We start from the raw sequence: 27,936 nt of genomic DNA on the forward strand, positions 1-27,936 counted from the left end.
TCTCAACTACAACAAAAACAAGAACATCATTTTTTAAGCTAATCAAGGTCACCTGTCCATCACCACCTTCATCTATCTGTATTATATTCAATTAGTACAAAACCCCAAAGAAACACACACTGAATGAAGCTCTGGTGTCTGTTTAACTATATATTACAGCTGTAATGATAAGTCAATGAGCTGATTGACAGAAAATGATTTTGCCAACTGTTCTGATCATCAAATAATCATTTGAGTCATTTTGTAAGCAAAAAGAAAAGAAAGCCAGACATTTGCAGTTTCATGTTTCCTCAATGTGAGAATGTGTTGCTTGCTTCCTTTTTATTATACTGCTTGGTGTTTTTATACTGTTTGCTGATTATTTTATTTTTTCCTACCAATGCTTCCTGTTCGCACTCTGTCCCTTTGCTGCTGCATATTTCCCCACTGTGGGACGAATAAAGAATGATCTCGTCTAATCTGTTCTTTGTCATAAATGATTGAGCCGAATACTCGAATGAAACGAGTGTCCGACAAAGATAATGTACAAGTATCATACGAGTAAAAAGTGTCTTTATCTGAACCCCTGATGTTTTGGTATCTGTGTTTCATCTTGTGCTAAAAAATGATCTGAAGCTAAACTCTGAGGCTGTTCTGTAAATACTCTTCATAGGTAATAAACACTGCAGCTGCTGATTAATCTGTATGAATTTCAGGCTTAAAATAACAACTTCAGTTTAGGTTCAACCCACTTTCGATTCAAACCACACCCGCTCCTGGTATAAACTCCACTCACTCAGATACAGATGTACTTGCTCATCCCTAATGATGATAATAAACCTAATAGCTTTGGCTTTTGGACTGTTGGTCCCATAAAACATACTTATACCTTACATACATGAGAATACGTCACCTTGGGCTCTGGGAAGTTTCACAGCGGGGCATGTTTCACTATTTTCAGTTTTCTTTTCTTGACAAATTGATTAATCGAGGAAACAACAGGCAGACTGACCTATAATGAGTGTAATCGTTAGCTGCAGCCTTACTTTATATCTGTGACCCATTTGTAAAGGTTGGTAGGAAGCAGTGGACTCCGGGTCAGAAACTACTGACACGGACTAAAACGTTGGTTTTAATCTTTTCATGGGATTTGTTGACAATAAGAAAAATATAGAATAACGCCAAGGTTATACTTTAAGAGACACAGTAAGTCCTCACTGTGCTGCTCATGGTCGTCTCATCTGCATGTTGAATTTCAGGAAGTGAGTGTGGTGATATTTTCTGAGACTCCTGCAAACTGTTTTTGAAGGTAACACACGCTGAAATGACAAAACAAGTCTGAGTGAATGAGAGGCTGTCACGTCACCTGATCCTACCAAAGTGCTTCTACTTCATCATAACGTCTTCACTGCCACCAGCTCTCCTCCACACCTCCCACCACAAACACCCAGGAGCGCACAAACTTGGTAAAAACACTCCCATGAAGGACAAACAGGAAGTGTTGTCCAGAGACAACATGAGCTGTAGAAGGATGTTGCAGGTCGAGATGGAGGAAGATCAGTGCACCTTTGTGTGCGATTAAAGTCCATGTCGGACAAAGTCTTTCTTTCTGTCCCCGATCAAAGTGTCCCAGGTCAGCTGAGTGTGCAGGGTGCAGCCTCCAGCCGTCAGGTCACAGAAGTATCCTGCAGGACAGCAGTGCTTGGAGTCAGAGCAGCAGACCGCCTGTCAGGAGGAGATGACATCAGTTAGATTAAGATGCTCAGAGTTTGGCTCCTGCTGGGTAACACACAGGGATGAACGTACAGGTGCTTTTTCCCCCGTTTTCCCCCGAACGATGCTGCGTCCAGCTGTAACTGGGCTGATATCACCCGGCATGAGTTGGCTGTTTCACAGCTTAAAGATCCAAATGTCAAAGAAAAAGATAAAAATTCAGAGTGGAACTTACTATCAGACTCAAACTGAACATGTTTACATGCACACAAGAAACTGGGTTACTGGGAGAAATCAGCAAAGGCAAGGTGACTAGGTTCAAATGTTCTGCAGAGCAAACTGAATTAATTAATTAACCTATAGGGACAACTTTGTGTTAGTTTCAATGTACTTGTTTTAATCCATACATGTAAAGATCTTTGCTCTAATCCTGCCACTCTGCTGTCACACTGATCCTCTCCCTGTCTGAAACCTTTGGTCATGTACATGCTCACATGTAAAAAGCTGATTAGAAACGCCTTTACACGTACAGACTTGATCTGTGCTCATGAAATCAGCGTTTTCCAGGAGAAATCTTGCTGGGAATTTGAAGGTTTTCTCATCCTATACCTCCTTAAAATAAATCTGCCGTGATGTTACATTATGCGAAAGGTTAACCATGGGAGGTTCTACAGATTAGTTTTAGTGAGTTTATGGGCATCCCAAGATTACTGTAACTATTTCATTACACTCAACAAATTTCCGTGACTTTTCAAACACTTTCAAGGATTTAACTCAATCTATGACTTTTCCAGGCCTGGAAAACAAGATTGTGGAATTCCATGACTTTTCCAGGCACACTAATCTTGCGCTGTGCCAACGCTGGAGAAAGGTTTGGCTGAAACCATCATGATTCTGCACGAGGGGAAAAACGCTCGAGTTGTTTGTGTTTCATTCTCATCTTGGGCGACACTCAGTCCAGGATGATGATGAAACACAAAATATTGATTTTACATCTGAAACTACATGTCTTGAATTATTTTTGTGAATATTTCCCAGAGTCAAAAATAACGTATCGAGCATCAGATCAGACTGATTACTGACAAAACGTAGTGCATCTGTTGGCTGATGAAACATTATGAACAGCTGTTTCTTTATTTAAAGTTGATTTTAACACCACTGTCATGACTCATCTCCATTTCTAATGTGTATTTTATCAATTCTATCAATTTCATATCATTCAATTTAATATCTAAGCTGCCAGTTTCCATCCATGCACGTGAGGAACACACTGGAACAAAATCAAATGAAGAGGGACACAGCGTGTTCAGCGAGGCAGAAAACAGCGAAGCTACAGAGCCTCTTTGGATCATGTGACACAATGTTCACATTGTCCACATTCCTGTGGACAGAGCCAGACGAGGTCTCACTGTAAAACACACATTAAAACAATCAAACATTTAAGTCAGTAAAGTGTGAACGCACCCCGGGTGAGGGGCAGCAGGCCCACTCTGTGGCTGAGACCTTACAGCACGTGTCCTGCTCGGGGCAGCGAAACACCCCCGTGCTGTCACATGGTATGTCTGTGTCGCCTTCTGTGTCTCTCGGCTTGGACTGTACCACTGTGGTTTGGGGGAGGGTGAGGACGAGCGTGTCATGGCTCTTCTTCTCACATGTTCCAGTCTGCATGTTGCAGGTGTAGCCCTGAGGGCAGCAGTGCTCGTGATCTGCACAGCAAACCGCCTGCAGAGGAGACGGAACAAGAATCTATAATCTGATGTGAACGCTAGAAGACCTGAGTTTATTCATGTAGTCAAACAGTGAATTCATTATTATTCATCTTAAATGAAAAACGTCTGAAGCAACACCTGCTTGTAGTTTGTTCTTAAATGTGAGTCAAATGGTTTGTTAAATGCACTGAAAGGGTTACTGTCTGAATTTCAGCCAATTTTTTTGATCTGTTTATTCAAAGATCTTCAAATCCAGCTGAGCTTCATCATCGTAACTAAAATAAATGATTTTACATTAATTTAGCCAAACACAAGTGTGACATCACTGATGTACGGACCTTGACCAGCGGGCAGCAGCCCCACTCTCCCGTCTGCAGTTTACAGCAGGTCGTTCCTGAAGCGCAGCTGCTCTTGTCGTCACATTTAACATCCGTGACGCCGCTCGGCTCGGTGAGGGCGCCCACTTTGGTGAACCAGGGTATGACAACATGGGGTCCCCTTGAGCAGGAGGAGCGGTGAGGCTCACAGGTGTGACCGCTGGGGCAGCAGTGGTTTCCATCACTACAACAGACAGCCTGAAGAACAGCAGACACAACTCTGAATTCTCAAAAACTCACATGTAATTAGCTTTATCTGCATGTGAGGCTGTTTGAATGACGACGTACCTTCGGCAGAGGGCAGCAGCCCCATTTCTGGGTCTTGTCCATGAAGCAGCAGGTGGTGTCTTTGGGGCAGCTGGTCTGGGCGTCGCACATGTTCCTGGCCGGCCCAGTTGGACTGGAAACAGCTCGACTGGGCTCCTTCTGCTTCTGCAGGGCCGGGATCTTCTGCAGCCAGGGCAGGCTGAGGTCACCGGGCTTGTCACACGTCTGTTCAGCCACGTTACACTTGTAGCCTTTGGGGCAGCAGTGCTCACAATCGCTACAGCACACGGCCTGCAGAGAAGAAGATAAAATAGCTCCTTAATGCCACCTGAAGTCTCTGCAAGTGTCTCAGTTTTACAGATGGAGGAGATTTCACGCAACATTACTTTAAATTAATGACACACAAGTCAAAGAATGTGATGATGAAACATTCCTGCTCTGCTTTTGTCCATAAACTCATCTGTTTGGATCGTTCAGTAATCAGACAGTTTTGCCTCTTTTAAATCTTTTCCTTCTTTGAATATATTATCATTTCAAAGTTTTCCCAAATGTTCCTCAACACATAAACACATCGAGTGTTTTCATGATACTAAAGGTTTATATTTAGTGCTTCAGTTTTAGTTGCTCCTACTTTGATTCACAGTTTGATTTATTGGAGGGATAAATAAGAATGATAACCGTGATCCTCAGCCAGTCTGTTTGTGGAAAAGAAGCCAGTCAGACGCACGACTGCAGCATGAATCACACCTCTGACGAGCAGGATGGGAAAAACACGCACATTATTCCAACCTGGAAACATTAACACACTAATCAAAGATTAATTAAATGGCAGCTCCATTACTTTATTCTTTTTAGAGGTTTTTATATCATTCCATTCCTTCACAGTAGTGTTCCTGTATTCAAATCTGAAAATTCAGGGGCAGCAGCGAAACGAATTTTATCCACCTAAAAAATGAGTCACATCTATCACCTTGCCATCAATCAGCCCTGTAAGACGAGGAGCATAAACTGTTGAATCGCTCTCTTTGAAGTCACCACACTACTTTGACACAAACATTAATTTAACTTCACAGACCAAAAGGAGTTGCTGGTCTACCACTGCCTGTATAGTTTGTGTTACTTTGGAACCAAATTAACGTGGCGTCCACAGCTTCTGTTACAGTGCTCCTGCCACAGTGTGAAGTCGATCAGATGAATGGTTGTTGAAAAAAAGATCAAAGGAGACTTCTTCCATTTTAGTTTGATGCAAACTGTGATGTTGTATTTTATTTTTGCAGCAGTGGTGCCAAAGATGTGTGGACACTTGTGTCGTCTTATATATTGAAACTGTCAGGAAATCCCTGATATCTCTGTCAAAGAATTATAACTTAAAGAGTTAAATGTTGATAATTTTTCTTAATGTGCTGCTCATTATTGTGTCTGTGCTGTAGTTGCAACACTATGAGATTTTTCTGTCTCAGAAAATGTCATAGTTTCATGGCATACAATGCTACTGTCAATATTTGTTACGATGACCTGTAGGGCTCATTCATGCTCACCGTTAGATGTGGAGATGAACAGAGCCTTCTGTCTGTACTCTGCATTCAGTTTGTCTGTATTTGTGCATGTTTTCCGAAAGTTTGCGGATATGGACAAAACAGAGCAGCACCACTGGAGATCATGGAGGCACTGTAGCGTAGTTCAAGCAAAATACAACTGTAGGAGAAATTTAGAATTTAAAAGAAATTTAAATAATGGCAGAACAAAATGAATCGGTAACACAGTGAAAAGGATTCTCTGTCCACATATCGTGATGTTTTTAAGGGCTGCACAGACCACCGTCTACAACGCTGCCTCCGTTTAAAGGTACAGTATTATGACCCCCTGCACCGTCGCCTCGTTGGCTGAAACTTTTGACTCCGCCCTCTGGTGCCATCATTTGGCTGTAACTCTGCCATCATAAAGGACGTATGGAAGTATGAGAGCTGTGGCGCTTACAACGTTGACATGGACGTGTCTATTTTCATAAATAAAGGGAGTATAAATGAGACTTTACAGGAATGAAAACAAGTTTTTTTGGCTCCACAATCGTAGAAAAGTGAGAGTACACAATAAGACAATTTTCATACTGCGATATACTTTGAAACTATACTTTGAAACGGCTGCAACCCCAGTCTGGACAATATGGCATCAAAGATGAGGTAAATTCAGAAAGCTTTAATGTGCAGAACTCTGCAATATAGTGGATGAATACCTCGAAATTTTAATCTGAAAGCAAACTGAATTAAACTGCTGAGAGTTTATTTATTAGTCTTCAGTTAAACGCAAGCGGTGCACGCAGAATCTTAAGCTCTGTGATTGGATGTTCTCTCTGAGTCATAATTAACTCCTCTCCTGCAGTTTTTACGTCCACAGGCTTCAAGTAACTTTGACGTTCTATCAAAGAACCAGACGGTTTCTAACACAGTTGTTCATCTTTTGTTCTCATGATATAACCAGGAGAGTTTCACGTCTAACCGAGATGTGACAGTGTTCCTGCTGTGAGTTATCCAACAGGATTTTTACATCCTGGAAGCTTCAAACAACTCCTCCTGCCTCTATTCCAGCTGACACGTTACGAGAACAAACACACCTACAGCCATCAGAACCTCCAAACACACCAGCGTCATCTGGCCTGCAGAGACACACCTTCACACACTGAACACTCAACAAGCCCTCAAACTGCTGACCTGAGGTAGGGGGCAGCAGGCCCACTGTCCAGAGTCCTTCTTACAGCAGGTGGTGCCTCCCGGACACATGGTCTGCTTGTCACATTTCTCATCCTCCAGCTCTGAGGTCAGAGCCGACACCTTCTCCACCCAGCGGAGGGAAGGTAAGAGACCTGACGGGTCGTCACAAGTTTCAGCCTCCATGTTGCAGATGGTGTTGTGAGGGCAGCAGTGGATGTGGTCGTCGCAGCACACCGCCTGGCAGGAACACAGGATATAGAACATTTATACTGTTTCATAAAGATTCGCAGCACAAAAGCAAACACCGTGAAACACCAGAATATTCATTGTTGGCTTGTTTTGATGCTTCTTTAAAAAATATTATTATAACATTTTCATTGCTCTAATAAAAACTGAAAACCTGTGATTGATGTGACTCGTTTAGATACGATGTGAAACACTAAAAGTTTGAAAGCAGTTGTTTTAAATGGAACTTTCTTTAAAGTAAAGAACAGTTCAGTTAGTTTTTAGTAGTTTTACTGTGATAGCTGACTTGTTTTCATTTTAATGTGAGTTTCAGTCAAAAAACTATTAACTGCTTATCAATAAAAATCTACACACTACACGTGTTCCCATCTGTGAACAACAGGTGCACATGCCTCTCATCACATGTGAAATAATGCTACTGTGATACCCCCGAAGATTAAGAGTAAAAAGCAAGGATTCTCACTGTTTTGTTGTTTTATGACCTCCTATGTACAGCACTTTGTTTCAGCTGTGGTTGTTTTAAAGAGCTTTATAAATAAAGTTGAGTTGAGTTGAGTTGAAGGATTAGACAAAAAAAGAGACATGAATGACAACATTTCACAGATAAAAAATATAAACAATCAGCTGCCAGTTTATTAGGCACCCTTGGCTAAAACTAATGCGGCCTAAAATATGAAAGTTCTGCAATAAATCCTGCAATAAAATACACATCACAAACTTTATCCTCCACACTGATCATACAGCTGAATCAAAACCTCTCTGAAACAGTTACAACACAAACTGAACATTAGACACTTCATGAGAGGAAGATTTACAGCAGGTGAATCTAATAAGTGTCTGCATGGTGTTCTCCTTCTCAGCACCTTTTTCAAAGTGTTCCTAATGAGCAGAGAGTGTATGCAGCTGCTCAGAAAAGGCGCTCCACCCAGTGTCTTTTGTCAGAACGCTGCAACTTTTTTGTGCAGACGCTCCGAGCGAGTTAAAAAATCTCTGAACTTTACTGTCAATCCCAAGCTGTACGATATAAAAGTCAGACACTGTCACAACAAAAAAGGAAATGCCTATTTGTGGAGGCAGATCCACTCTGAATGTTGCAGGTGAGTGTTTTTAACACAGCACTCGTCACCTGTGCAAGAGGCCTCAGAATACAACGTTATTACGATACTTTCTTTATTTAAATATGTCAGGTGCTGTGGATGTTTGCTTTGTTGTCTGATTTTATTTGTTTTTATTTATCGTTTTTAATTCATTGCTCTTATTTGATTATATTACTATTTTTAGTATTTTATTTCTGTTTCTGTGCAGCACTTGTAAAATGTGCTATATAAATAAAGTGGATTGGATTGAAATATGTTTGCTGAGTATTGTGATAATATATATTGTGTTTTATTACCTTTTTTCAACTGCAAATTATGATAAATGTGTTCTAAAGCACCTTTCTAGTGTTTTAACCACTCAGAGTGCTTTAACACAACATGTCACATTCACACAGTGGCCAAGGATTTCATACAAGCTACACAGCTTACACATTCACATGCACTCACAATCTGAAGTTCAGCATCTTGCCTAAAGATATTTTGACATGGGGACTGAAGGAGCCAGGTATCGAACCGCCAATCTTTCCATTAGTGACGACCCACTCTGCCTCCTGAGCCACAGCTGCCTATTACGTTCCCGAAGTAAAACTGTGTTTTCATCAAGATTAAGTTTTCAGTCTGTTAATTTCACTTCAGTCATTTTTATTGCAGCAAAATGTATATAGTGGACTGAGAGAGCAATTGATTTTATTATTCTAGTCGGCTACCAAACGTTTAATTTGTATTTGCTATATCAATAATTTATTGAACAAAAAAAATCAATACTCAGGGCGACCTCTAGCTCAACAGGTAGAGTCGGTCCTTTGCCTTGTCCTGGGTTCGATTCCAACCCTTTACTGTGTGTCATCCCTATCCTCTCCCACTTTGCTCTCTCTCTCCAGCTGTCCTGCAATAAAGGCAAATGCCTCTAAAAAAATAATCTTAAAAAAATAAAATAAAATACTTAGCGTCCCTGTATTGTTAAAATATTGCCAGGCAAAAATAACGCAATATTCTAGCCTGGTTCCAGACCATAGACCCCGCCCACTCAACTGAGTAGGCTTGCATCTCTGGTCTGGCATACTGCAATGAATTTGCGATTTATCTCGTCCAAACGATGGAAGGACCAATGAACGCCGGGGGTGGGGGCGGGTCTAGCGATTAGCCAATCAGCGCCACACTGATGTCAAGCTGTGTGCTGGTGGGTAACTGGTGAGGATAGCAACAATGGCGACCGCTACAGATCCTACAGACCACATTAACGATGCTATCGAGGTATTTCGCCACTACTCGCGTTAATGGAGGACCAAATTAAGGAAGCTGCTAAACTGGATTTAACGGCGATGCAGCTGGGCGTGCACGACGACGGAGACATTTTAAACGGGCAATGCTCGCTTGTTTTCGGCACCCCCGAGGCATGGATACTAATGACGTCAGATTCTGGGTGAGTCGTTGATCTCTACTGATTGGTTAGGGAAAAATCAAAGTCCCTCCCCCTTGTAAATCACCTTCAATGGAGGCCAGAAGGTTCTGGGAGCTTCAGTCTGACACTCAGGCTAGCAATATTCCATTATATCAATTTTTCCCCACCCCTAGTAGCGTTATATCAGCTAACTAGCTAATGCTAATGTCAAGATATTGCAGTCATAGATACAAAACCCATATGCAGCACTTCATCAAAAAAGTGCCTGGCGCTGGGATGAAGCTCCCTAAAGCCCTGCCAACACTTTCCTGCCAGAGAACAGCACCATATGGACCCACACCCTAAACTGGGAACTGCGTAACATCATGTCCTGTTAAGTATTAAAATGCTGCATGTTTACAGTGTTCATCATCCAGTCTGAGGGAAGAAGGTTTTTGTGAGTCACTCCACCTCATGGAAAACACGAGTGGCAGACATCAAAAAACGTCCCAAAACTCTGCCGGTCTGAACAGCATCATCACTGTGGTCTAACGTTACCTGAGGCAGAGGACAGCAGGCCCAGCCTCCACTCGCCGTCTTGCAGCAGGTGGATTTTCCAGGACACGACGTAGACTTGTCACACTTGCTGTTGTCGCTCAGCAAAGGGAAGGCGGGCACTTTGGCGAGCCAGGGCATCACGGTGCTGCCAGAGGGATCGTCACATGTGGAGGCTGCCAGGTTACAAATGGTGCCGTGGGGACAACAGTGCACGTGGTCCTCACAACACACAGCCTGCAGCCAGGAGAAACAAACATGCTGTTGTATCTGCTTTGTATATTTATCACTGAGCGGCTACTATAATGTGTCTGCGCTAGGAAACTTCCTCCTCCTCCTCCTCCGAGTTGACGTCCACTGATAAATATGAAACTGGAATACGTGCCAAGACTGAATAACAGTTTGCATTAATCATACTGACTTATATTTCTACACACGAATGTCGCAACACAATAAATTTTCCAGCACATTTCTGAGCTGAGATTAGACGGTCCGTTTGTTGACAGGCAAAAATCAAAACTCCTCAGACATTAGATGAATCATGAGCTCAGGAAACAAGTCATGTGTTGAGTAATTCAGTGCAGCTGGACAGAGAGCCAAACACACTCAGCCTGTGTGACTCACACACATCAGTATGTTGGTACCTTAGGTAGTGGACAACAGGCCCATTCTCCCTGTGACGATTTACAGCAGGTGTTTCCATCGGCGCACGCCACAGAGTCGTTGCAGGGAACAGCGCCGCCTGAAAGATAAACTTTATTATCAGTAAACACGTGAGCAAACTTTATTTCAAAGAGCAGCATTCCTGTGAGACTGTTGACCAGAACCAGAGATATGGTCTTTTATTAAATGCATTCTTCTTCATTGTTTAAACTGGGCGCCTACTTTACCCACGATGCAGCTGTTGTAAATGTCGCTGTCCCATCACTACTTCTTAATGAAAGCCCAGACGGAGCCAACAGATGGCACCAGAGGGCAGAGTGAAAAGTTTCACACAACAACAACAACTATGGAGACTCTGGAGGAGGTCGTAATATATTTATACAGAGGTAGTTTGTGAGGACGGAGCTCTCTTGTCACGATCTCTCTTTTAAAAAGTCTTCGCCGCCCCCTGTGGTCATATCCTGCTTGATCTAGGCGACACTGCCCCCATAGTCTCCGGTGGTACTGCTCCCATTTGTCCATATTTGCAAGCATTCAGAAAACGTGCATAAATATAGGCGACATGGACACAGAGTACGGACAGACGGCTCCGTCCACGTCCCTGTACGTATCTAACACTGAGCATTAATGAGCCCTAAGTCTCCCTGGAGCCTCCATCCTGCTCCTGCAGCAGAGATGAGCAGCGAGCTACAGAGGTCTGTAACGTTACATCACTTGAGGACATCTATCAATGTCACACAGCTTCCTCTGGAGACACAAATGGCTTTAGTCACATTAGGACGGGGCAATATATCAATATTTTATCAGCTAGATATTGTTGGGTATCGTTATTTCGTGTTGTCTTCTCTGAACTGCAAACTGGAGAACATGCAAACTCTGCACAGATGGGCTCCCCAGCACTCTTGCTGTGAGGCGACAATGCTAACCTTAATTTAGTCTCTTCAGAAGTCTATAGTATAAGGATTTGGCTAATTATGCAGTTTTGTGTTTTAATATCCATTAAGAATCAATTTGCTTTCATATACTGTAAAAAAAAAAAAAAAAAAAAAGATTACAGGTGGTATTTGGTAAAAAATTTTTTTTGTTTTGCATGTGCGAAATAAAACCTAAATCTAAAGGATTCATATTGAGTGTCTGCGCTAAAACTATAAACTGACAGAAAACTAACCAGCAACAAATTTTGATCATCAATTAATAATCTGAATCATTTATAAAGCAGAAACCTTCATTTGTTCCAGCTTCTCAGGTGTGACGATTTACTGCTTGGTCTGCTGCTGAGCTGAAAACTGCTGTTATTTATTTATTTATTTATTTATTTATTTATTTATTTATTTTTAAATATAAATGTAGACCGAACATTTTGTGCCAAACTCAAATTTCAGTTTGTGTATTTATAACTGAAGCCTCGGGCTGTGGAAACTTGTGACGCACATCATTCAATATTGTTTGACATTTTAGAGATGAAAGCATAACTCAATGAATCAAATAAATAATCTACAGAATAATCAATAAAGATTAACTGAACTGCTGCAGCCTTTCTTTGATCAGACGAAAAAGCTTTTATTTATTAAATTACTTTATTCTGAGCTTTTACTACATTTGTTCTTTTTAATTTCATCTATTAAAGTTCTCCTTATTTTAACTGTAATTATTTGTATTTTATTGCACTTTACATCTGTTGGTTTTATGTCATTACATGCATCTTTATAACTTGCTTTGGAAAAGTGCCATATAAATAAAGTTATTATTATTATTTGTTCCTTTTATTAAGGAACATCACGGCAGCATCACGACCAGAAACCGAACAACTACAACACGTCACACAAAAAGTCCTCAGAATAAAATACCTGGAGTGCGTGTGACAAAAAGAAAAACATGTCGTAACATTTAATTCATCACTCTTTGAGGTCTATAAATTATCTGAGAGTCGCTTCCCCTTAAGACTAGATAAAAGGCCTTAAACTTATCCATGACACAACAGATACTGTTCAGTTCCTGCCCCACATTAGATCAACTCGCTGGGGAAATCAATTTAATGCAAATCAAATAATTAAAAATAAAGAGGGACAGTCAAACACAAGTTCTGCTTTAAGATGGATTTCCCCTGGAGATGAAACCATTGAACTCTGACCTTTGCTCTGCACTGCCACCAGCTCCGTCACAGCGGCGGGGATCTTCATGGTCATGGCGGTCTCTCCGTGGGCGGACACACAGGTGCTGTGGGAGAGGTCACACTGGGTGTCTGCAGGACAGCAGTGGATGTGATCTGAGCAGCAGACGGCCTGGAAGAAAAGAGGACAGTATCTTAATGAACACTGAATTATTGGCTCTCAGCTTCAGACTGAGTCCTCTGAACTGTCACTTCAGTTATGTGCAGTTTACAGGTTTGTGTCAGAGCTTCAGTTCATATAGAGCTAATTTATTTATATCGCTATAAAACCAATAAAAAGCTGCTGTGATTTGAAGAAAATAATTCTCAAGAGCCCGATCAGGTTTTACGTTAATGTAGAACTGAGTGACCTCTGTGTCACAAATAATCTTTTAACCTTTTTTGTAATGACATATTTTTTTTACTGTTCTTCTGAGAATTTATTTGTGGACGCCAACGTGATAAATAAAAATCCTGTGAGGAATTATTTTGCTAAAACTTCTCACCATGTTGCAACACTAAATCATTTTGATAAAGTTTCTCACTATTTTGCAACACAAAGTCATCATTTTGATAAAGTGTCTCACTATTTTGCAACACAAAGGCCCAATCCCAAACCGGCCCCTATCCCCTCGCCCTATTCACTCCCCCTCTGTTTGCGCTGTCACGCGGAGCTCCGCCATATTAAGGGCCGTCCCAAACCAATGATCGCTGAGTGCGAGTGGACTGCTCAGCCCTTAGATAGCGAGTGTGCATCAGTGCAGGCTTCTGATGAGCCCAGCAGGAAGCGCAACATCACAATGGAGGAAACAACGTACAAATGTAAGAGTTCCGTCTTTCTACTTTGTAAAATATTTGAGATCAAACACACACATTTGTTTTCCTCACACTGACTTTACAGTCTCAAACAAACTCACAGAATGTTTGGTGTCAAAAGATGAAAACCTCCACGTCCATATGCTTAAATGAACTATTTAAAACTGTCTAAAAAATTCCTCATCCCATTCTCATGATTTTTAAAAAAATATATAATAATGTGTTCACAGGGACAGAAGAAAAAACAAAGCAGTTAATCGATCTACAGATTAAAAATGAGTCTCTTTACTAAAAAAAGGAATGCTGCAAAGCAGGGATGGAGGTAAGATTGCCCAGATTAATTAATTAAGTTCATCTGTGAATGTGTAAACTGTGTCTATAAAATATGAACAAGTTAATTACTTTGATTACACTGCACTGTATCTCTTATCTGACTTATTAAAGTTTTTTTTTTTAATTTAACTCATTTTAATTAATATTTAAATGTTTTTTTTTAATAGCCCGTTGCTCTATTTTGCTTTCACAAAGCATCTGTCTGTATCCATGGTTACATCTGCTTCCTTCTTCCGGTAGAGTGGCGAGGGCGTCCCATGGTTTGGCTTCTCTTTCATACACTTCCCCTTAATCAGAAGTGCCCTCCGCAGCTGCGAGTGTAACTTGATTTGGAGTGACACTCGGTAGTGAAGTGGCAGTGGGTAGGGAGTGGTTTGGGATTGGGCCAAAGTCATCATTTTGATAAAGTGTCTCACTATTTTGCAACACAAAGTCATCATTTTGATAAAGTGTCTCACTATTTTGTAACACGAAGTCATCATTTTGATAAAGTTTCTCACTATTTTGCAACACGAAGTCATCATTTTGATTAAGTGTAAAATATCTTTAATATTTTAATTATTTTATTTAATATTTTATAATTATTTATAATTATCTATAATATTTTTTCTAATATTTTATAATTATTTATTATTTTAATATTTTCTAAAAAGAGGTTTGGACTGTAGGATCTGCAGCTCCTGGTTTAGTCTGGGCAGTAATGTCTCTCCAGGCTGGTTCAGCTTACTCACATTGGGCATCGGACAGCAGCCATATGTGCCGATGGTCATCTGGCAGCATGTGGTCTGGTCAGGACACGCTGACTTCTTGTCTGGACACTCGACTGCAGGAACAAGAAACCAGAACAGAAACACGGTCCAACGATTAATGCTTTGTTTCCTGCACATAATTTAATCTCAACAGTTACATCCAGTCCCTTTTCAGTAACATCTGCTTACCGTCATTGGGTACAGCAGCGATCTTCTTCAGCAGGGGCACACTCATCTCTCCAGACTTACAGACCCCATGCTCCAGGTCACATATTGTGTTGCTAGGGCAACAGTGGAGATGATCGCTGCAGCACATGGCCTGCACAGGTTTCAAAATATCAAACAGAGAGGGAGCAAAAGAATTAAAGTTTGATATTTTGGCAGTGTAAAAGGATCCATCCAGCCACGTACAGTATTACAGCTTTAATTTCCAACTTCAGTCTCACACCGTAAACCTTTATCCTAATAAAGCTGTTAAACCACAGCAACATAAGTTACTACTGCTACATCTTAAATTCACAAGCTGAAGTCCTCCCTGTAGGATCATCTGTGCAGCAGTGAAATGAAATAAAAGTGTGCAACGATCCACTGTGAGGATTTTAAATTAATGAGATGTAATACAAAAACCACCTGCTAAAAGCAGTGCTTGACTTTGACATTAAAATCTACCGACAAGTAGTTTTTCCAGTATCCTCTGGTGTGATACAGTTACTGGTAATTTGATTCTGTGTCTGGCACCTTGAAGTGTTAGTATGTGGCATGATTAAAACCACAGTACGTAACGTTCTGTTTCACCTGCAGCACAGAAAAGATGTGCACACTGACAAGGCTGTGTGGAAGTAATTTGATATGTGATATTAAATGTTTCTGGTCTAACAGACAGGTTATTATTTGTGCATCATCCCGTCTCTTCTTTAATCTTGTTATTGAAGTAGTAGGTATTAAAAATTCATGATGTCTTATCCTGCCTTCAAGTCATGTTTAGAACAAGTGCAGCCGAACGTGAATGGCCCAATGACACAAAAACATACGGACAATAATTCAAGCAATTTATTACCTTTAAAAAAAACATTATTAACTGGATTTCTCCCTATAATGGTGCCAAGACTGGTAAAATGTTCCCTCTTCACTTCTCTTGGGATATTTCTTATGATAAAGTGGTGTAGTAGGGGGTTTATTCAGATATACTAAGTTTACCCACCTCCTTTTTTTGGCCGTGCACAGTATATCCACCTATCAGCCAAACAACTGTCAGAATATATAGAAGTGTAAACCCACTTTCTCCTCAGTAACTCCTCCCATCTACACAGTAATACACCCACCTCCCCAGCTACACCACTGCTTATGATTGTTGTTGAGGAACTTACATTTGTGTTTTGGTCGTACAAACAAACATAGTCCCAGTGACCAGAAAGGTCATTAGTCGGCAAGATTTCACTGGTCGCTTAGTCACAGAAAAAAAAAACAAAAACATGTCAAACACTATGAGGAGCTGCACCTTGTCAAAATAAATCCAAACCTATATGACTGGAGCATGTGTGACTTTCCTTTGAAAGGACAGACACAGGAAGTGTCCACGCTCAGCAGTCAGACAGGAGTCAGGTTAATCTCCAGGGCTGGTGCCTGCGGTTATTCCACAGGCTAGTTAATAACATGTCGGGCAGGAAATCCAAAGTGTGGGATCATTTTGAGAAGGTGAAGGACGAACCCAAGGTGATATGTAAACTCATCTTCATTGGTCGACTACAAACATGACGTATCATCTGAAACATGGAAGTAGCTACATGCCCATTAGCCCACAACGTCATTAACAGGCGGCTCGCTCAGTGTGTGACGTGCACTTGGAGATAAAATATAGGCCTATATTAATGAAGGTTCATTAGTACGGTTTGTATTTCTCTGTAATGTAGCACAGTGTTAACAATGTTACTGATACTATTCTTTCTCACACCTTCAACTCAAACCACCAAAATATATCATTTAATCATTACAGCAATATCCGAAACATGCAGGAGACTAGTCCACTGATGGACCTAAATGACGACGAGTCATGTGTACCTGTGGGTAGGGGCAGCAGCCGTAGTCTCCACTGGTGAGCAGGCAACATGTGTAACTATCTGGGCAGCTGCTTTTACCCCCAGGACACGTCACTGAGCCGACAGCAGAAGCTACAGACACATAAAAATCATTATTAGTCATTAGTTATAAGTACAGTATCATCAGCATATAAACAAACATGAAGACCAGAGAAAGAAACATCAACAACAGCTGGAATAACTGAAGCACAACTGTGACCTGACATGAGTACATGACCATCTACATGAGGAGTTCCCCACCTGCATTACTGCCCCTCCTCCTGGCAGGCAGTTTCTGCAGCATGGGGAAAGACTCCAGTGAGGGAGACGCACACTTTGAGTGAACAAGATCACAAATTGTTCCCTCGGGACAACAGTGGAGTTTATCCTCACAACACACCGCCTGTACGAGAGAAGAAAATCATTTCAGACAGTCAGGAACACTCATCAGTTTCCTGCAGATAATAAAAGTGTACAGGTGATCCATTTGAACGCTGACAGTTAGAGAGGATTACAAATGTGTGACAAGCAAACCATCATTTAGAATTACCAGATATTAAACTTTTGTAATATATGGATTTGTTTAGCTGTGAATACGTGTAGAAATGAGACATAAATCTGTTTTACTATCAAGTTAAATGTCTCTCTTCAACATGAGCACTGTGACCGATGATGCTGTCGAGTGTGTAAAAAGCAAACACCATATTTTACCCTGTCACCAAAACAGACAAGTGACAGTTTGATGGTGGCGGCTTTTCATTTCTGCTTTAAGTAGTTGGTATTCAGCTGGTATTTCAACAGGCACTGGATAAGAATTACCAACACCAACATTTTAAAGAAGCAACTAAATCTGTAATTTTACTGGATTGTTTTTTACTATGACCTGTGGGGGGGGGGGGGACTATACGACTTTTAATAGTATGTCAATATTTTTATGATCGTACCAGTGTGATTGTCGTCGTAAACTAATCTGAATTTAGAGGCAACACTGCTCGTATGTGACACTTTAGACAGCTTTAATTTTAAAAATTCCACATCAGAATTTATTGATATTGTCTGAATGACACTCTGAGGTGGTGTACTGTCATTTTGAAGTAAGACTGGTTGCTGAAATTACATTTGACTAATTATTTACACGACTGAAAGCCAATTTCTCTCTGAAATACAGTTCGCGGGTGTTTTTTTTAAACTATCACTCTTTCTAATAATTTAATATTCATTTGTTTTATTAACTTATTTATGTATTTTCATTTATCTATTTATTAATGACTGAGTGACTGACTGATTGATCTATTGAATTAATGTGAAACTGCCCATCAAGTTCACTGGAAAGTTGCTTTTATTTTGAAATTAGTTCTTACACTCTGTTACCGTAACACCTTGTACAGAGGTCGTCAACCTTCACTAGCAAAAGAGCCATTTTTGCCTAAAAATAATTTTAAAAACCTTTCCAGATTCACTAAACAAATTGAGCATTATAATGAAGGTGACACAGGCTATTAAATCTATTTATGATTATGTTTAATCACCAGATGACACTGCAGTGGGCTATTTATGATTATCAGGAACTTTAACTTGGCAGAGTTGGCGGTTAAAGCAAACAAATCTCTTCATGTGCAATTTAATTCTGTTCCTTCCAAAACGTTTCCTTTTTTGGATTTGGAATCCAGAGCAAAGCTAGGGAGCCTCAAGCTGTGGCGACTACTGTAGCCGAAGCTATTAATCAGTCCCTTCAGGATCTCGAGGCAAAAAAATGTTGAATTTGCAGCCAATTGCGATGGAAATTGCGGCAAATTACAAAAATTGCGGCTAATGACAAAAGGAGAATTTTTTTTAGTTTTTTTTTTAAATTACTACCTCCAAAAAAATAAGTCATGTAGTCACTTGCTATAATAATCATACTGAATATTACAAAAATAGCTGCACATGTTTTTTATAGTTCTCTTCTTTAGTTTTATTTAATTAGTTTCAAAACATGGACTCCAATAACGTTGCAAAAGATCCTGAGTGAATATTGTCGCTCTCAAACCAGACAATGTGACTGTACAACAACATGTCAGCTACATCTTCTGTAAACATAACATTTAATACATTCAACACATATTGTCTGCATTTACACAGTGCACATTCTGTTGTCAATACAGAGCGTTTCTCCATACTGCAGTTCCATTAGCACATTTGATGGTGCGTCTGATGACGTTTCAAATGATGTCGCATGTACAACGACTTCCGGTTGGCCGGAAAATGCGATAAATTCGTGGGACTTCTGAAAAATTGCATGCCCCCGAAAATGGACTTTTGTTGAATTTGCGTTAATTATTGCGATAGCAAAATCGCGATGTTCTGGTCTGACTGATTAAGATTTTTCACAATGTAGAGGAAAAGGCGCTGGGCTGAAAACGACTGACACATAGTTTAGTTGCAGAAATGTTAAAACTTCGGTGTATAGGCACATTTTTTCAATTAGAGAATGTCAGAATCACTTCAGGCCGACAGCACTGATAAATACAAATTTAAAAGTTAGTCCTAGATGATAAAACAGTTTCTTATACAACTGAGCAGCTGGTGGCATCAAATGCTAACCAGCAGAGTGTGTAATGTGTTTCCTGGTGTGAAGTCATTTTGGGGTTTGTGTTTTAGTGTGTGAGTGTGATTTCATGTATATCACCTTAGCTAATGGACAGCAGCCCCAGGAGCCGTCAAGAAGCTGGCAGCAAGTGGTGTCATCGGGACACTCAGACTCCTGGTCCGGACAAATGACTGCTTTTAGCTTCTCTCCGAGCTGCAGCCACCACATGCCACAGCCCACGCATACCAATGAAGAAAAAACAAAGACCAACATGTCAGAGACAGGACTGCAAATGTATTTACTTGTGGAAACAGATTTTAGCTTCCTACACTACAAACATAAGCAGTGTAAGATCAGTCCTCATGCCAGATCTATTATTCATGAAAATGCATTTAGTACCACCGTACACCAAAACCACGTTAACTTAAAAAACACTGTGAAAAGTGAGCAAGAATAAAACTGCTGCGTCCTACGAGAGGCTCCTCAAGACTGTAGAGTTCATTCAATGATTTGTCGATTGAGTGAAGCAAACAGTCAAACATTACCCAGAACTTGTTTTTCAAATTTAGGATATTCTGCTTGTTTTGTCTTGTATGACAGCAAACTAAATATTTTTAGGGATTTGGACTGCTGGTTACAAAACAAACAATCTGAAGACGTCATATTGGGCTTTATCAAACTGTGATGGACATCTTTCAGACTTTTTTGACAATTTCAAGACAAACTGATCACTCAGTTAGTCGAGAAAATAATCTGTGGATTGATTGACAATGAAAATAATAGTTAGTTGCAGACTTAAAAAAAAAAAGCTGTTTGTCTTGCTATTTTTATGATGCGGCAAAAATGTTAAATGTGTACTGAGAGTGTATATAAAATATTTTATGCCTATATCCTCCTTGAAGAATGACTGAGCTCTGCAGATTCTATGGCTGTTCATAGGTGATTGTTTCCTTTGTGTAAAGTTTATATTTTGGTCTGAAGGTGAGCAACAAAAAAGCTAATAAAAGGAAACGTGCTCAGTAAATGTTATGGCGATCTGAATTTAATGTTTTAAAAGGGGGCTGCGCAATATAGAGAAAATCAAATATCTCAATATTTGACACCTCGATACTGAGATGAAATTGTAAAGCTGACTGTTGGTGCTTTCATGAAATGTTTACAGAATGAGATTTTTGATAAATAATCATCAATAATGTGAATATGATGACTAAGTGTGTACAAGCAAATAATAGAGCAGTCTGGTAAGTTCAGAAAATGACATCACTTAACTGTAAAGCAGCCTTTAAAACCAGGAAAAGACAACACTCATGATAAAACAATATCCAAAAATCTAAGACGACATTTAGTCTCGTATCATGATTTCAATAATATCGATATGTTGCCCAGCCCTAAATTGTAAGTAAGTAAGTAAATAGTTATTTATATAGCACCTTTTTTAATGCAGGTTACAAAGTGCTTTACACTGACATTGGGACACAAAGAAAAGAGGACCCCAAGACCATAAAAGACACTTTCAAGAACACATACAGACAACACACACACATATATACGAGCACAGCGAGCATACCAGAGTATACACTTGAATTTATCAAATGTTATGAGTAAGCCGTTCTAAAAAAGTAGGTTTTTAGGTGTTTTTGAACCAGTCAACAGACTCAGCTGATCTAATGGAAGTGGGGAGGTTGTTCCAAAGTCTGGATGTCAGGGCAGCAAAAGCACAGTCACCTTTGGTTTTTAGTTTGGTACGTGGTATGGCCAACAGGTTTTGGTTGGAAGACCTAAGTGACCGCTTGGTAGTATATGGGCTTAGCAGCTCGGAAATAAAGGTAGAAGCTAAACCGTGTAAGGCTTTTTGTCGGGGCCAAAAATAAGAATCTCAGTTTTGTCAGAATTTAGCTGAAGAAAGTTGACAGACATCCAGTCCTTCATTGCAGCTAAACAGTTGTGGAGAGTGTTTAGGTTGCTAAGATCATCTGGCTTTACTGAAAAAGATTGCTGAGTGTCATCCGCATAGCAATGATAGGATATACAACCATAACGACTGATTATCTGGCCCAAGGGAAGCATATACAATGAGAAAAGAATGGGACCAAGGATTGAGCCCTGGGGCACCCCATATAACAGCGGAGTGGACGAGGACACATAGTTACCTATGGAGACAGAAAAACGTCTATTTGACAAATATGTCAAAAAATAAACTGTGGCCTGATGGTGGTAGAGGAAAGGTCAGGTGGTCACTAGACAATAAGGGGCCGTGTCCGCCAAAGTGTTTTTTTAATGAGGCCAGCATATTTTTGTAATGCTTTTGCAATGGGAGCGCCGCTATTTATGCTGCGCTACAAAGGCTGGCAGGATGGCGAGGTGCTGTGTGTGAATTCTACACTGAGCACTGTTGGTTTGATGTTTTTTCTTCTGAGTGTTGTAAAATGTTCAACTTTGGGTTAAAATGCTGCGCTCGTCGCTGTCACATCAGCTGTTCAGTCCCAGTGGAGGAGGGACAAATACCACAAAGACAAACGGTCACATCTTACATGTACAAGTGCTGAAAAACAACAACGGAGGTGAAATCTGTTAACATACTGTACATATATATTAAGTTTCCTCCAGTGAACGCACAGAGACCAGCGGGTCCATTCTCTCTCCCTGCATGCTTGAGCCTTTCCCCAATTCAGACCAAGTACTCCACCTTCTGCTGAAATGTACTTCCGCTGCGTCTCCAAAGCACTTACACGCTCTTAGCTTGTCGTTTCCTGGGTAGCACCTGGCGTTTTCAGCTGAGAAAAAACTCTTTGGTGGACACGGAGCTTTAGGATTCATCCACTTAAAAAATGCTCCATTATGTCGATGATGTTCAATAATATATTTCTATTTCTTACACTTTCCTGAAAGAGCAAAAATGTTTTGACCTTTTTATTTCTGAAATTCTTCACTGCCACGTCTGTCATTTTGTCTCATTTGCACTTTGTACCAATTCTTTATGTGTTAAGGTCTAAAAGTACACTTCAATAAAGGACAGCTTATTGTGCGTTTTGTGTTGGATAAGAGTAAAGACAGATAAAGATAAGAATAAACCAAGTGCACATACAGCAGAACTCCTGGTGTCAAAGCTGCTGTCTGACCTGCTTTCTTCAAAGAAATGTATTTGCATGTCTAAAGGATGACGTCCAGAAAACAATCAGTGGCTGCCAGGACGTAACGCTCCATAGACTGACGGTCGAAAAACAGCTCAAACTTCCTACAGATCAAGTCTAATGAGCTCAGAGGAGACGGTACACAGAGATATAACACGCCTTTGACTTGATGAAGCCCTTTGTTAGAGTTACCTGAGGGACGAGTGGGGCCTGTTTGGTGGGAACTCGTCTCATCCAGGGCAGAGAAACTGTCTTATTGACACATTTGGCGTGGACGAGATCGCAAACCGTCCCTTCATAGCAGCAGTGGAGGTGGTCCGAACAACACTCAGCCTGCAGGGGGATTAAAACAAAAAAGAGGTGTGAGGAATGACAATAGAGTGACATCAGACTTCACTGTGTACACACCTTAAATTCTCCATAAGCTACGTAACATAGACTCCTTCAAACATGCACGCTCTTTATTTAGGCTGTGAACATTCTCAGTTATTGAGGTCACAGTATCTGCAGAGATGTTTGTTAAAGTTTCAGCTGCTCAAACAAGAAATTAAGAAGAAAAGACTGCTGTGACCTCGTGTCAGCTGTCGTCATGTCTTAATGAAATGTGTTGAGGCTGTGTCCAAAGTTCTTCTTCCATGAGGCTAGTGTATTTTTTAAATTCTTTGCAATGGCAGGACTGAGCTTAACTCAACTGTATCAGCAACACATAACTGAGCCGTAACTCACATGTGGCAATGGACAGCATCCGTATCCTCCCACACTGTTCTTACAGCAGGTGTTTTTGTCCTCACACATGCCTCCATCAGGACAGACCAGTGCTGAGCTCAGGCCCAGCAGAGCCAGAAACAAGATCCCCATCTGTAGCGTCTGAACACGAGACAAAAGAGGAGAGGAGAGGCTGTCAGCAATGTAGCATGCTGCAACAAAGATCTTAAACTACTGTCAACATCTTCTTATCTTCTTAGTTTCTGTGTTTCTTTCGGGCTGTGAGGAACTACATCTTTGTGGGAAGGGATAACAAAGGTAAGAATGTGCAGCAGCTCAGCAAGAATTCCTGCTGATAAACTGGATTTCAACACTAAACAAACCCTCATCCTTCCTGTAAAGTTCATGTCCTTTTTTACTCACATCTCTGGCATTCCTCAGCCTAAACAAACACTATATTTTATTTGAGTATTTCCACTTTATGCTACTTTATATTTCTGCATCATCACTTGCTAAAGGAATATTGTGCATTTTGAAGGGTTGCACGAAGGGTAAAATATGATCCACAAATTAAACTGCCATAAGAATACTGAGTAGTTAAAACGAGCCCCATATTAACACTAAAGTACCACTTACATATTACTTTAATACTTTAAGTACATCTTGCTGCTTCTTACTTTTTTATTTTTACTTAAGTGAAATTTTGAATGAAGGACTTTGACTTATAATTATGTATTTCTACCCTGTGGTATTGCAACTTTTAACCCCTTTAAACCTGGATTGACATCCATTTTCTTGTGCTGTGTTCAGACGCCTTTTACTATTTAAAACGTTGCAACAAATTGGTTTGATTTCTATAGAAAACATTGAAAAAAAAAGCAATTAGCATTATTAGGAAAGTGTTATTAGAAAATTATCAAAAAACTAGGAAATCTTATCAAATATTTAAAATTATGTTTAGCATGTTTTTTTTACTACTAATTTAATTTTTTTGAGTTTATTTTCAGGTAATATATTTTTTTTTCTTCTTTGGCTTGTTTTCGGTATGTTTTTATGTTCTAAGGTTACTCATTATGATGTGTTAATATCTCTCATTTCTCATTGCTTTCTTGCCATGTTTTAAAAGAAGCAAGCCAATCTGCTCAGGTTTCAAATAGTTAAATAATTTAAATACTTCCTCCACCGCTGGCTGTCTCTCATGTTTGTAGATAATCTACCCAGCATCAGTGCTGTGTCTGACAGATATGTTGTAAATAAATACTAGCAGTAAGCTGCAGAGTGTGCAGGAATGTTTCCACTTTTATTCAACTAATCATGAGCAGAATCACAAAGCTACAGTTTGTAGAGTTTATCAGGGGTTTATCTTAGTGGTTAAAGTGTCCAATATTTGAAATAGTGCAGGTAGAAAAAAGAAATAAAACATTCAGCTATTGTGTCCTGGAGCCAAGATACTGAATCCTTCTCAGCCTCAGCAGCTAACCACTGATGGAAGCACTCATATCTTTAACTTAAGAAGAAGCAGAAATACCACAGTCAAAGTCCTGCATTCACAATTTCACTTAAATAGAAGTAAAAAATTATTAGCATTAAAAAATGTTCTTAAAGTGCCAGATATAAAAGTGGTCATTAGGCATGCATGATGATGTCAGCATGTCGTCGATATCGGCTGGTATTGACTTTAACGTGAACTATCAGAATCAGCTAACATGGTATTTTTTATTTTGCACACATACATTAAAAAGAATTATATTTCATGTCTCCACCTGCTGGTGGACTGTCATGATAAGAATATACATGTATAACATGATGTTAATTCCACTACAGAAGAGACTTGATGACCACTGAAATTAGGTGGGGAAAAAATGGATATATCGATATTGAAATTGGTTATCAGCCAAATGAGTTGTTACATATCAGCATGTCGGATATCGGCAGAAAATCCAATATGGAGCAATGCATGCCTGGCTGGAGGCACTCAGCCGGGCAAACTGTGCAAAGTGATTAATGGTCTGGCTGCTCCTCCATTAAAAGCGCTCCTACAACTGCGCTCAGACAATGGGAGGACATCTAGGACGACTAACAGAGGCGACTGTGCAGTGCAGCACAGATCTACTGAATTTGGTAGATTAGTCTCTGTTAGTGCTACAAACTATTAGAACTCAGTCCCAGGTGAGATCAGACAGTGCAGCAGCTTTGTTGGTTTTAAATTTAAGATGAAATCACAGCTAATCATGTACCCATCACACATGAACTCAAACACTTGATCTAACATTATGAAATCTTGTGATATCCTAATGTCCGTGGAACTAAAACTCCACAGTACATATACCATAATGTTGGAGTACCTCACGGCATCACTACTGTGGGATAAGTTCAAAGTCCAATCACAAGAGGGTGAGTGTCCATGCGCTGTCCAATAACGGCGCGCGCTGGCCACCTGGCACTCCATATGCTGCTGCAGTGGTTTGTTTTCCAGTGACATGTCAGGTATTAGCTGAGCTATTGAGTATCTTTAAGCAGTGAAAGTTCTTATTTATTTCTTTTTACTTGTAGGTTAGATTTGTTTATATATGCTACAGTGATTTGTTTTCCACAGAGCTCTACGGCGCGAGCATTTTACTCCATTTGAAACTAAAAATAGTTTTGTGCGAGCAAAAGAAATCATTCAGGAGCACGCTGTGTGAGTACAGATTTCAACCAGCAGCAGAAACGAAAGGCGAATCTTGCCGGTTGTGGGTTGAACGGGGGTCACAGATGCCGTATTCCTGTCAAATACAGCAGCCATAGTGCTCCGCGGCGCAAGATAACGGCTTACCGGCAACGGAGAAGCCCGACTCCAGGTCCAATAATTTCCTCTTTGTTGGTGTCATGACTGCCCAGTAGTACCTGAACAGCCGAGCCATGGCGGCACACAGGTATGTGACGTGTCAGAGGAGAAACGAGTCGTTCACATTTCTCTCTTTGTGGCAGGTAACAGTCCACAAACCTCACCGCACTTTAGGGACTGTTCTTTACCTATGAAGGGACTGTTCTTTACCTATGAAGGGACTGTTCTTTACTTGTCAGGGGAGGAGGGTGGCTGGTTGATTCTTATTTTATTTATTTATTTTATTTTGATCCCCCCTATGTTAATCACTTATTGATGCTGTTTTTGAAGTATGAATAAGACAATAAGTAATTTATTCCATTGAAATATCATTGATGTATTATAGAAAAGTGATTTATCTTTTTATAAATGACAAAAGGCACATCTGCCTCATTTTCGCTGTGGTATCGTGATACTACTCAGAACCGTGATACTTTCACTGGTATCATACTGTGGGTCCCAATTTTGGTACCGTGACAACACTAGTGTCTAAGTGTTGTAGCTGTTGTTATTGTTGCAATGACTTGATGATGTCTTACTATTGTTATTGCTGAAGCTGTTGTGTCATGAATATGTTCTATTTTGTCACTATGTTTTTATATGATAGTGTCTTTTAGCAGAGAAATTATTCTCTGTTTCCCGCTCAGGGACTACAGATTAAAATGATCTTACAGCTAACTGTGGGTCAGCTGCGTAGCTGAGCACTGTCCCTGTTCAATAAATAAATAATACATTTAAATCACATTCAATAGTGATACTACAGTAAAAGTCCTTCATTCAAATTATTTACCTGAGTAAAAGTACAATTATTAGCATTGGAACATGTTCATAAAGTGCCAGAAGTAAAAGTAGTCATTATGCAGAATGGGTCAACACAGGAATAGTTTCCTTTAGGGATCAATAAAGTTTTATATTTGCCTGTGATAATACATCATATATACTTGATTATAATATTTTATATTATCAATCTGAACTTGCTGCGTAATTTCTGTTATCAAATAAATGTATAATATTTCCCTCTAACAGTGGTGCAGCAGAAGTATCAGGTAGCAGAAAATGGAAATACTCAAATTAAGTACCTCAGCACTGTACTTGTGTTTTGTAGCCTACATGAGTAAATGTACTTAGTTACCTTCACCACTGTAGCTAGTTACTGTATTAATAATGAGTACAGTTAAACACACATGTGTCTAACAGTGATAATACTTTACCATAATTATCAGATGACAGATGATCAGGCAGGATGAGCTCAGTTGTTGTTAACAAACAGCTCTGTGCTGCATCACGTCACCGTTACTCCTGTGACAACCTGAAGAAGAACACAAACACCATTACTCATCATGACACTGCGAATAATACTCTGCAGTACAAACTCAGCACTTTACCTAATTAAACTGGACACACGAAACTTTTCGCTGAAATTAACGAGCTAACGTCAGAGGAGCGGTTAGCTTCCTTTACAACAAGCTAACCCAAAGGAAAAACAAATTAGCTTAGCATGCTAGGTGGCTAACAATAAAGCTAGCCGGTTTGAATGACTTCAAGCGGAGACATTTTCTTCTTCGTGGTAAAACAGGTGTGTTTTTCTTACCTGGTCGGTTCGGTGCAAAGAGTCCAACCTGTGAACATGTATGAGGGAAGTGTCAGCGGCTCCACAAACACTCTGAGTGACAAAGAAAGACTGTGTGAAGCTGTTTGTGACTCTCAATTCATTACATCACATGACACGGTCACACGTGACGCTGCAGTTTGGTGTTAAAGGGATATTACACCACATCTGACCGTTGCTGCTCACCACACTGAGTATTTATTTATTTATTTAATCTAACAGTAAATATTCATGACTGA

General features: G+C 40.1%; 1 protein-coding gene across 1 annotated transcript; it reads right to left on the minus strand.

Annotated features, from left to right (window-relative positions):
• Positions 1-940: 940 nt before the first annotated feature.
• grnb (granulin b) lies at positions 941-27,817 on the minus strand. The gene is made up of 17 exons (XM_033611625.2): positions 27,680-27,817; positions 27,300-27,397; positions 23,244-23,384; positions 22,710-22,850; positions 19,486-19,599; positions 17,079-17,220; positions 16,801-16,910; positions 14,932-15,061; positions 14,725-14,816; positions 12,827-12,977; positions 10,677-10,774; positions 10,036-10,269; positions 6,754-6,990; positions 4,067-4,336; positions 3,740-3,976; positions 3,157-3,414; positions 941-1,704 (listed from the first exon to the last, which is right to left on the minus strand). Exons 2-17 carry the CDS (start codon positions 27,300-27,302, stop codon positions 1,558-1,560), a joined length of 2,505 nt encoding a protein of 834 aa, XP_033467516.2. The 5' UTR covers positions 27,303-27,397; positions 27,680-27,817; the 3' UTR covers positions 941-1,557.
• Positions 27,818-27,936: the final 119 nt, after the last annotated feature.

Source organism: Epinephelus lanceolatus, chromosome 21 (assembly GCF_041903045.1).
Source record: "Epinephelus lanceolatus isolate andai-2023 chromosome 21, ASM4190304v1, whole genome shotgun sequence".
Classification (NCBI taxonomy): Eukaryota; Metazoa; Chordata; class Actinopteri; order Perciformes; family Serranidae; genus Epinephelus; species Epinephelus lanceolatus.

Coding starts and splice junctions, on each gene's coding strand:
- grnb (XM_033611625.2), bottom strand. Junction 19,600..22,709: donor AGGCCCCACTCGTCCCTCAG/GTAACTCTAACA, acceptor TGGTGGCTGCAG/CTCGGAGAGAAGCTAAAAGC. Junction 15,062..16,800: donor GCTGCTGCCCCTACCCACAG/GTACACATGACT, acceptor AAACCTGTGCAG/GCCATGTGCTGCAGCGATCA.